The sequence below is a fragment of the Pseudozyma flocculosa genome (assembly GCF_000417875.1).
Source record: "Pseudozyma flocculosa PF-1 unplaced genomic scaffold scaffold00007, whole genome shotgun sequence".
Classification (NCBI taxonomy): Eukaryota; Fungi; Basidiomycota; class Ustilaginomycetes; order Ustilaginales; family Ustilaginaceae; genus Pseudozyma; species Pseudozyma flocculosa.
Window position 1 is genome coordinate 839,461 of NW_006920875.1, and position 9,745 is coordinate 849,205.

Below are 9,745 nucleotides of genomic sequence, written 5' to 3' on the forward strand. Positions count from 1 at the left end.
GGGTCTGGGCTGAGCGGGAGCGAGATGCAGCTGTTTGCCATGGACGGCGTCGAGGCCGTGCAGCTCGCCGCCTACTCTGCCAACTCGCTGCCGCGCAACGCCCTCGGCCTGTTCAAGCCTCGCGCCGCCAAGCCGCCATCGCCCCTCGAGGGCGAAGCCAGACAGCCGGTGCCGGCGGCAGCAGCATCGTCATCGGCGCCCGTCCCGCCCTTGCCCCGGTCGGGTCAGCTGGGGCCGCAGGTGGGTATGCGCGGAGCCAAGCCGATCCGGTCCCACGCGCCGCAGCACCTTCCCCCCTCGGCTGCCGGGCCCGGGTTGCGTCGGGGTCATAGCATCATGCAGAACCGCCGCGCTGCCGTATCGACCGACTCAGTGGTCCGGAAAGACTCGACGAGCGGTGGTGGAGGCGGCGCCGCTCACACCTGCACACCGGTCACGCCAGATGCCGGTGCGGGACGGAGGTCGATGGACTCTGCCCGTCCCCTGCCGTCTGCCGTCGAGCCGGTGCCTTCCTCTTCCTCGTCTTCGCTGACGAGGGATGAGGAAGGCAGCGAGATCAGGATGGGACCGCAGAAGCGCATGGGCGACGTCAAGTTCCTGGGCGACTGCTACGACCACGACCTCGCCACCGTCACGCTGCTCGCTCTGCTCGGCATGGTCAAGGTCTGACGATGGCCTTCGCCCTAGACTTGGAGCATGAGCCCTTCTCGCTCCTTCTTTTCCTCCATTATCCTTTCCCTAGTCCTTGACAAGGAAGAAGGGCTCGACAGTCTTTACTTTCTTCCCCTCGTGGTCCCCTTTGTTGTCTCGTAGTCCTCCCCCATTCCCCTCGTCTGCCCTGCACGGATCCCGCAGGGGGAGGGGGGTCTGATGGGGTGTCGAGGACCTCCCGACGGACACTCTTTCGCACACGAGTCTATCTATTCACTTGTCTTCTCTCTCGATGCAATGGGATCGAATGCGATCCCCCTCGAAAGGCAGGCGTCGAGATGCAAAAGATGCGCCGAGAAGGTGACCTGTCCGTGCGGCGCCCTCGGCCTGGAACCAAAAACGCGGTGCGGGCAGGGTCCACCTTCTCGGCCCGGCTTGCGGGCTTCTTGAGCCTCTTTCCTTCTTGTCGTCCACCTCTTCCACCTCCTTCTCGCTCTCTCTCGCCGCTGCTGTCCACCTCGCCTTTCATCCTTCCACGTCGCCCTGTATTCTCGCCCCCCAACGCTGACCCCTGGCGGTCTCGCTCTGCTCTGCCCGGCATGGCGCCGCATTCGAAGCCGATGCACTACAACCCTTCCGAGTACATCCAGACGGCTCTGACGGGCAACCACGTCTCGAAGCGCTCCGTCATCCTGGGCTCGGCCAACATCATCCTGGGCGGCAAATGCATCCTCCACCAGGGCGCCGTGATCCGCGGCGACCTCAAACGCAGCCTACCTTCGTCGTCGTCGTCAGCACCGTCGTCGTCTGCCACGTCGGCGAGCGGGCCGGGTGCCGAGGCTACGCCAAGGGAGAGGGCGCCGCAGCAGACGATTGTCGTCATGATCGGACGCTACTGCCTCCTCGATGAGGGATGTGTCATACGCCCGCCCTACAAGACTTACAGGGGGTGAGCTGGTGTTCTGTTGACGGCGGCGGTGGCGTTTGCGGGCACTTCCTCCGCTGACCTCTGCGCGCATTCCTCTGCTCCTCTTCTCCAACCCTCTCTCGCCCCTCGCTCGGCTCACCCCCGGCTGTCTCGAATCCCCCTCCAGGCAGTTCTCCTACTATCCTCTCAAGATGGGCGACCACGTGAGCATCGGAGCCAACAGCGTCGTCGAGGCGGCCGCGCTCGGCTCGCACGTCGAGGTCGGCGCCAACTGCGTGATCGGGCGCTTCGTCATGATCAAGGACTGCGTGCGCATCCTGGACAACTCGGTCGTGGCGCCCAACACCGTCATACCGCCGTATTCCATCTACGGCGGCAGCCCGGCCAAGCTGGTGGGCGAGCTGCCGGAAATGTTCCTCGAGAGCTGCGAGGCCAAGCGCAAGGACTACTACCAGCGCTTCAAGCCGGCCACCGACCATCGGTGATGCCCCCCCGCCGTCTTCGCCGGCCGATGCCGATGTCGTCGCCTCTGCCTCGCTGCCGTCCCCAGTCCCGCTTTCTCTCTCTCTCATCGCCCCGCTTCGGGGTTCCAGCATGCATTTCTATACCCCTGGCCTCCGGCATGGCGCGGTGTCGCTCTTTTGGGCCACCGCTGCCGGTCTGGCCCACCCTCAATGTACCATTGTAATCGCTTGGCATTCGCTTTCGCCCTCAGAGGTGGCGTCGCAGGAGGGTGCCTCGGTCTGGCTCCCCGTTTTTCGTATCTTGTTGCTGGCTGCGTGGGCGCCGTTGTTTGCGTGCGTTTTTGCAGGCGCACGGTCTGGCCTCGCTGCGCTGCTACGACCAACACCTCCACACTCGGCCTGGCGCTGCAAACGACAACGACGGCGGGCACCAAAGCATCCATCCTTCCCAACAGCTCTGTTCGGCCTTTGCCAGCCAACCGCACCCTCCATGCATCTCCTTCGCCGTCGTGCAACCTCTTTCCACACCGCTGCTCCACTCTCCCAGCACACGGCCTTATCATTACCACGGCACAACCGCCGCCGCCACGCCATGCCTTCGACTGCACGGCCCGCACCCCCACGCCGGGTGAATCTCCTCATCGACCTCAACGGCACCTGCCACGTCGGCGAGCAGCAGACGCCCGGCGCCGTCGACGCCCTCCGAAAGCTGCGCCAGCTCCAACGACGACAGCAGCGCGCCTCCTCGGGCGGCGTCGCATCTCCCTCGTCGCCGCCGTCGCCGTCGATCGGCATCCGCTTCTGCAGCAACACGACAAAGGAGTCGACGTCGTCGCTCCTCTCCAAGCTGCGCAGGGTCGGCTTCGGCGACGACCTCATCGTCGAGTCGGACCTCTTTACCAGCCTCGACGCCACCAGCCGCTACGTCGAGCGCTGCGGCCTCTCGCCGCTCCTCCTCCTCTCCGAGTCGGCCCAGACGGCCTTCCGGCGCGACGCCGCGCTCGAATCGCGCTGCTTCTTTGCCTCGCCCGGTACACCGCCCAGCCTGCTCCACGATGACCAGAAAAGGGCGCTGATGCGTTGCGATGCCGTCGTCGTGGGCCTGTGTCCGCAGCTCATGACGCAGGCCTGGCTCGACGAGGCCTTCAGGCTGATCAGCGGCGAGTACGTCGGCCGCGGAGGATCGCAAAAGGCCAGGCTGATTGCGACACACCGCGGTGAGTGCCCGAGATCCAGCGCCGTGCAAAGGACCCGTGCGACCGAGCGCTGATCCCAACGTCGTCTGCCGCACGGTGTGGGCCCGACTCTACCAGCTCTCTACCACCGACCGTCGACCGACAGCCCGCTTTCACTCGGACCGGGCGCGTTCATCGCAGCGCTGGAGGCGGCGGCGCGACTGGACGCCTCGACGACGACCATCTGCGGAAAGCCTTCGCGGACATTCCTGCAAGAGTGCCTGGGCGGTCTCGAACGCGAGGGCCCTGGCCGAGATGGCGATGGCGATGGCCAGGGCGATGCGGCGACGACGACCAAGACGAAAAACGTCATCGTGAGTGGTGGGGGTCCCAGCCGTGTGGTGTCGTACGGCGGACACCTTCATCATCGAGCAAAGAACCGGGCTGACCCGGAAGCATGTGCCTGTGCCCCTGTGCCTGTGCCTGTGCCTGTGCCTGTGCCTGTGCCCGTGGCTCTGCATGGCACCGGGTTCGATTGACAGATTGGCGACGATGTCGAGGCGGATCTCGGGGGCGACACGACGCTTCTCGAGCTCGAGAGGGTGCTGGGTGAGTGCAGTCGCGTGGTGACTACGGCTCAGCATGACGGCACAAAGTGGTGTGGGGTACACCCCCACCGAGCGCCCGATATGGCAGCCCGACTCGGCCAAGAGGGTTTGGGGGGGACGACGTAAGGTAGGCGGCGGGCCGGGGTCTGCGGGGCCCCCCAAAACAACTTGAGGCCAGCCAGGCCCGGCGCTCCCATACATGTCGCCGAGTCGTCTTGCGTATCTGAGCTTGTGCTCACGGGCGAGCAAGAGAGGAGGATTGTGACTCACCTCGTACCGAACGTGCAGACTGACATCCTGTCACCTGGTTCCCTCCCATCCCCGCCTGTTGCGCCTTCTCCCCGGGCAGTTCGAACGGGCAAGTACCGCAAGGGGGACGAGGATGGCGCAGCGCAGAGGTCGCCGCCCGACGCTACGTTCGATACGTTTGCCGAGTGGGTGGATGCCTTTGTGGCCGAGGTGGAACGACGAGGGGTGGCCGAGTAGCGGTAACTTAGGTCCGGATCAGCGGCAGCATTGGCCATCGATACATACGAGGCGCGCGCGTTGGTCGTCGTCGTCGCGGGACCGCTCGATTTGATTGATGCATAGGTTCCCAGGTACGTAGTGTCGGGTCTGGACGGGATGCTGCCATGTCAGAAGATCTCGCAGCTCGACCATGAGAGAGGCGTGGCGCCGGGCGGCGACTTTGCGGCGCCACGGCCACGTACTGTACTCGGCCCGACATACTGGACTTGTCTGGCCCTTGGCTCTTTGTTGCCTGGCCTGCCTTTGTCGCCTCGCTTGCAGCGGGACTTTGTCGAGATCAGGCTATGTACATATGTAGGTCCCGCACAAAAGCAGCGAGGCACGCGGGCGCGGGTCAGCAGGAATCGTCGCCGCCGCCGCCGCCGACAGAGTACGGCGCTCGAGCTCGACGTGGGAAAACAAAAGAAATCCTCCGTTCTGCCGGCAGCCTGCCCGCCCGCCCGCCAGCCAGCCAGCCAGCAGGAGCAGGAGGGCCAGCTGGCCTGCCTTTGCTCTTGATCTGTCTGTTTGGGGCCAGGAGGGCCTGGCTGGCGAGATAGGCGGGTGCGGATACGTACGATGGTCGGAGCTGGATTGCCGAAATCAGCTGCTGGTTGCTGTGCCCATCTCAGACGTCTACTCAGACGAGGCGACGTGGCGGTGACGACGAGGAGAGAGTTGGTAGTGGGGCGCGCCCAGCTCGCGTGGCACCGCCGGGACGATGAATGGTACGTGGCGTGCGGCTGGCTCCGCGGCCGTTTCCGGTTGGGTCCGAGGTGCGGGCGCGGGCACGGGCGAGGGCGAGGGCGAGGGCTGCCGTCTTTGGTTTTTCGGGAGGCGGGGAAGAGCAGCCCCACGCCAGCAGCCAGCAGCAAAGCGTGGGGGAAGCGGGCAGGGCAGGGCAGGGCAGGGCAGGGCAGGGCAGGACCCCCACGAGACAGACCAAGAGCCAACCTCAACCCCAACCCTTGGGGCTGGCTTGCAAGCTAAGAAGGTGCTGGCGCTGGGTGACCTCCCTGACCCTGACGCTGGCCTCGCCGTTTCTTCTTGGCCACCGCCTGCTGCCTGCCCATCCTCCCTCGTCACCGACCTTGCTTGCGTCTTGGCTACTCACGCTGCGCTACCACGTCGACAACTCCTGGCCTCGCCTCGCCTCGCTCCTCCTCTGGACCCTCTCTCGCACTCATTCGCCTGCCTCGCTGGCCTTGGCAAACCGAGGCTCGAGACCGAGACATCATTGCACCCTGCCCTTCCCCACACTCAGCTACCGTACCTACGTAGCTGCTCACCTCGCCGCCCTCCGCCTTGCCGGCAGGCCCTTCCGTCTTCCTCTCTCTCCCGTTCTGCTCCGAGCCTCGTCGCTCGGCACCTCCATCAACATCATCATCCCCGTCCCCGCTCTTGGCCACGGCACCGCACTCGCCCTCCCGCACGGTCCTCGATCCGCCTCCTCTGATGTCGCCGCCATATACCTCTCCCTGCCCCGCCTCGTCGTCATAGCGACCCCTTCTCTCGAGCAGCCACCACTACCACCACCCGCAACCCTCTTGTCGCCATGTCGACCAACAGGATCAACTCAAACACTGGCGCCGCCGCCGCCGCCTCAAACTCGACCCCTTCCATGGCCATCCCTAGCACCTCGTCGTCCACCCAGGCGTCTGTATCTGCGCCCTACACCAGTCACGGCCACCAACATCACCACCACCATCAGCAGCAGCAGCAGCAGCAGCAGTACCACCATCAGTCCCAGCACCGCGCCACGTCGTCGTCCATATCGCCCTCGATCAACCCGCAGTACTCGCTCGAGCCCTCGCCTCGGTCCTCGCGACCAGCTCCGCCCGGTCCGCCGTCCCAGGAGCGCCCCTCGAAGCGCTCGCGCGTGCGCCAGGCGTGCAACCGCTGCAAGGCACGCAAGATCAAGTGCGGCGACCTCCGACCCTGCGAAAACTGCACCTCGCTCGGCCTCGTCTGCAAGGACTGGAGACCCGGAGAGGACGCACAGCACATCTCGCCCTCGAATGCCTCCACGTCGGCGGCGTCGGCATCGGCGGCCACCGGCCTGCACGGCTACCACAGCGGCAGCGACCACGAGCCATCCGTCTCGTCCCACCGCTACCCGCCCGACCTGCACAGCCGCGCCGGCCTCCAGTACCGCGCAACACCCACGACACCAGGCCCACCAGCAGCAGCAGCAGCAGCAACCACCGGACACCCCTCTTCCTCGTCGTCGTCGTCTTCGGCGGCCTTTGCCACGCCCGTCTCCGATCCCCGCTCCTCGGTCCACTTCCGCACGCAGGGCGGTGCCGCCGGTGGCCCTTCTCAGTTCCGCAGCAGCGAGAGCTCCGAGCCGCCAGCCTCGACCATGTGGCCCAACACGCCCTACGAGCGTTCCACCCACTCCGTCGCCTGGCCGCCGCGGCCGGACCTGCGCCGCCACCGCTACCTCGCCTACCCCTTTGACTCGCTCTACCGCAACGAGTTTGGGCACCTCAAGGCCCTCTCGCTCTCGTCCGGTCTCGGCACCCTCTCCTATCTCCACGAGTACCACAAGCTCGCAAACGAGCAGTTTCTCGACGCGCTGTGGCAGGTGCTCGAGGGGGACGCCCACGATACGGGCAACACGCAGATGTTTGCCCTCGAGAGCGAGATCTTTTCTCCGCACGCTCTCGCCAGCCTCGGCCAGATGACTGACGTCGCCGGCGGCATCGCCCACCCGCCCCTGGGCGCCACGGGCCAGCAGGGCCTGGTGGACTACGACTGGTCCCTAGGCGGCCTCGGCCTCGGCGGCGGCGGCGGTACCGGCAGCGGGCTGGGCTCGATCAATGTGCCACACACCTACAACAGCAGCCTCGCCATGGCGCCGCAGCCCAACATGGAGGGCATCACCACCCGCGCGCCCAGCAGCGCCAGCGTCAGGCTCACAGTCTCGCCCGCCGCCAAGCCCGAGTCGAGGGCGAGCACCACTTCGCCGCATCCGCAGGAGACGGCCGCTGCGACATTGACCTCGACCTCGGCATCGACCTTTGCGCGCCCACAGGGCGTGTCGGCCGGCGGAAACAGGACTAGCAGGGATGCCAAGCCGGCGCAGGACACGCCGTCCCGCTCTGAGGCCGCAGAGGATGCCAAACCGACGCTGACATCGCCGTCGCAGCCAGCACTGGCCGACCCCGAGACGGCGCCGACGGATATGTGGGCCTATATGGATTCCAAGATCCCTCCACAGCATGTGAGTAGCGCCGCTCGACGAGACCGAGCAGCGTGACACGACCGCATCCGCCCAGCTAAACCTCCTGTCCGCCCATTTTGTCCTGCACCTCGACCTCGCAGCGCCGCTTTCTCGTCCACACCTTTCTCTCCACCACCTACGTCCTCTGGCCCACTTTCCTCCTGTCCGAGTTCCTCGAGACGCTCAAGGACGCCGAGCAGCGCAAGAACCCGACATTTGTCTGCCTGGTCATTGCCTGCTGCGCGATCGCGGCACGGGAAGAGGCCGGCAGCATCAAGGGCGGCGCCGCGGCAGAGTGGGGCTCGTCCTTTGGCTTCTTTGAGCTGTGTGAGTCGATGATGCGTCCGATAGCTGCCGGATTGGGCCGCTCCGTCCAGCGCTGACCTCGTCTACTCTCGCGCAACCTCTCGATCTGCCCACAGACCTCGACGTGCGCAGATATGCGCCGAGGAGCACCGACTGGGCGTCCCTCAACCACATTCAGGCGCTCTTCTACCTCTCGCACTACTGTTTTGGTGCCTCGGGCCCGTATGGTGTGCATCGCGCGCATTACCTGGTGAGCCGTCGCGTGGTCTTCGCCTCGAACCGAAAGCCGTGGCGTTCCGTGCACCCGCTTACCAACCTCTTCACGTCTCCGCTACCCCCTTCGGCTGACATCTGCAGATGAACGGATGCGTGTCCAAGTGCTTTGACGTGGGCCTCCATCGCTCCGCCGAGACGTACACGGACGCCTTCACCGCCTCTGAAATAGAGGCGCGTCGGCGCACGCTGTGGGCCGTCTACTGCGGCGACAAGGTGTCGGCCGCCTATGGCCGGCCGGTGCTGCTGCGGCTGTCGGACATTGACGTCGCCGAGATCGACACCGATTCGCCCGCCTACGACGAGCGGCTGCCCGCCAGCAACAGCTTTGACCAGGCGTACAGCATGCGCCCCTACCACCGCGCCGCCATCCGCCTGTTTTGCGTCCTGGAGCGCGTCATTGACAAGATCAACCTGCCCGCCTGCAGCTCCTCGGCCGCCCTCGAGAGGCTGATGCGCAAGAAGCCAAAGCGCCCGCGCCAGTCTGCCAACCACGACGACAGCTGCATGGCCGACCACGAGCCCATCGGCTTCTCCGAGGAGCTCGAACGTGAGTGCCGACAGCGGTAGCGGTGGCAGCGGCGAGAGCCAGCGCAGCGACGTTGCAGCAGCTTACCGAATTTCCTGGACCCCCTCGCCTACGTCCTTTGACCTTGACCTCGGCCCTCGATCCTTGCCTGTTCTGACCTTGACCGCGCCTCGCACCTCTGCGCCTGCTCCGCCTCCAGTCGTCGACATGTTCCAGACGGCCGACACGCCCACGCCGACGACGACGCATCAGGACGATCCCATGTTCCATGCGCACATCGAGCGGCTGCGCACGACGGCGGCGTTCATCAAGATCTTCATCTACCGCCACCTCTTCTGCATGGCCAATACAAACCTGTCGCGCGAACCGCCGCGGCTCGACTACCGCGACGAGATGGTCAAGTGGTGCCGGGAGCTCCTCCTCTCCCAGCGCAAGATGATCCGGCGCGGAGAGTATACCGGTGAGCTGTCGAGGTTCTAGGGTCTTGGAACGTCAGCGGGGAGCAAGGGAAGGCGGGTGAAGGTGTGCGCTGACGCGATATCATTCTTGTCACAACGGTCTGCCGTGTCCATCGCCGTAGATTTTGGATCGGTCATGGTGAGTCGCATGATGCCGTGCTCGTCGTGGTTTCGCGATCGTGCCTTTCGCTGACATCTGCCGCCTTTCGTCCGTTGCACCCACCTCGCAGTCCTATCAGCTATCCCAGACCGGTCGCGGCCTGATTCCGGCCATTTACATTTCGTCGCGCCTCATCGACCCGTCGCAGGACCCCAACGGCGCGACAATCATCAAGGAGTCCAAGGAGCTGCTGGTGCTGGCGTACGACCTGCTGCGCACGCTCTCCTCGCGCTTTTCCGCGTCGCACCGGCAGCTGCAGATCATGCAGCAGGCGTTCAAGCGGCTGGATCTGAGCCTCAAGCGGCGGCATCACCACCACCCTCACCATCACCACCACCACGGACACGCAGGCAGCGGCGCTGCGGGGTCCGGTACGGCGCATCACCATCATTCGTCGCACGTCGGCGGCGGCGGAGATGGCGCCGTCGGGGCCACGACGGCCGAGGGCGGAGGTGCGGGT

At 65.6% G+C, this 9,745-nt stretch overlaps 4 protein-coding genes across 4 annotated transcripts in view; all 4 read left to right on the forward strand.

The window, feature by feature from the left end:
• Positions 1 to 332, forward strand: part of PFL1_02670 (uncharacterized protein) — a gene marked incomplete at both ends in the record, with an annotated part of 5,076 nt that extends 4,744 nt beyond the window's left edge. Inside the window, one exon of the mRNA XM_007880184.1 lies at positions 1 to 332. This exon is cut by the window's left edge and continues 4,744 nt beyond it. Coding sequence (XP_007878375.1) covers positions 1 to 332 — 332 coding nt within the window.
• Positions 333 to 1,250: 918 nt separating this feature from the next.
• On the forward strand, positions 1,251 to 2,064 carry PFL1_02671 (uncharacterized protein; the record flags this gene model as incomplete). The annotated part of the gene is made up of 2 exons (XM_007880185.1): positions 1,251 to 1,600; positions 1,746 to 2,064. 2 exons carry the CDS (start codon positions 1,251 to 1,253, stop codon positions 2,062 to 2,064), a joined length of 669 nt encoding a protein of 222 aa, XP_007878376.1.
• Positions 2,065 to 2,635: 571 nt separating this feature from the next.
• PFL1_02672 (uncharacterized protein) lies at positions 2,636 to 4,312 on the forward strand (the record flags this gene model as incomplete). The annotated part of the gene is made up of 4 exons (XM_007880186.1): positions 2,636 to 3,260; positions 3,357 to 3,592; positions 3,761 to 3,827; positions 4,176 to 4,312. The coding sequence occupies 4 exons, from the start codon at positions 2,636 to 2,638 to the stop codon at positions 4,310 to 4,312; spliced, it is 1,065 nt and encodes a 354-aa protein (XP_007878377.1).
• Positions 4,313 to 5,888: 1,576 nt separating this feature from the next.
• PFL1_02673 (uncharacterized protein) overlaps positions 5,889 to 9,745 on the forward strand; it is a gene marked incomplete at both ends in the record, with an annotated part of 4,902 nt that continues 1,045 nt past the window's right edge. Inside the window, 7 exons of the mRNA XM_007880187.1 lie at positions 5,889 to 7,559; positions 7,661 to 7,886; positions 7,982 to 8,115; positions 8,223 to 8,688; positions 8,867 to 9,127; positions 9,248 to 9,264; positions 9,356 to 9,737. Coding sequence (XP_007878378.1) covers positions 5,889 to 7,559; positions 7,661 to 7,886; positions 7,982 to 8,115; positions 8,223 to 8,688; positions 8,867 to 9,127; positions 9,248 to 9,264; positions 9,356 to 9,737 — 3,157 coding nt within the window. The remainder of the gene's footprint in view (positions 7,560 to 7,660; positions 7,887 to 7,981; positions 8,116 to 8,222; positions 8,689 to 8,866; positions 9,128 to 9,247; positions 9,265 to 9,355; positions 9,738 to 9,745) is intronic.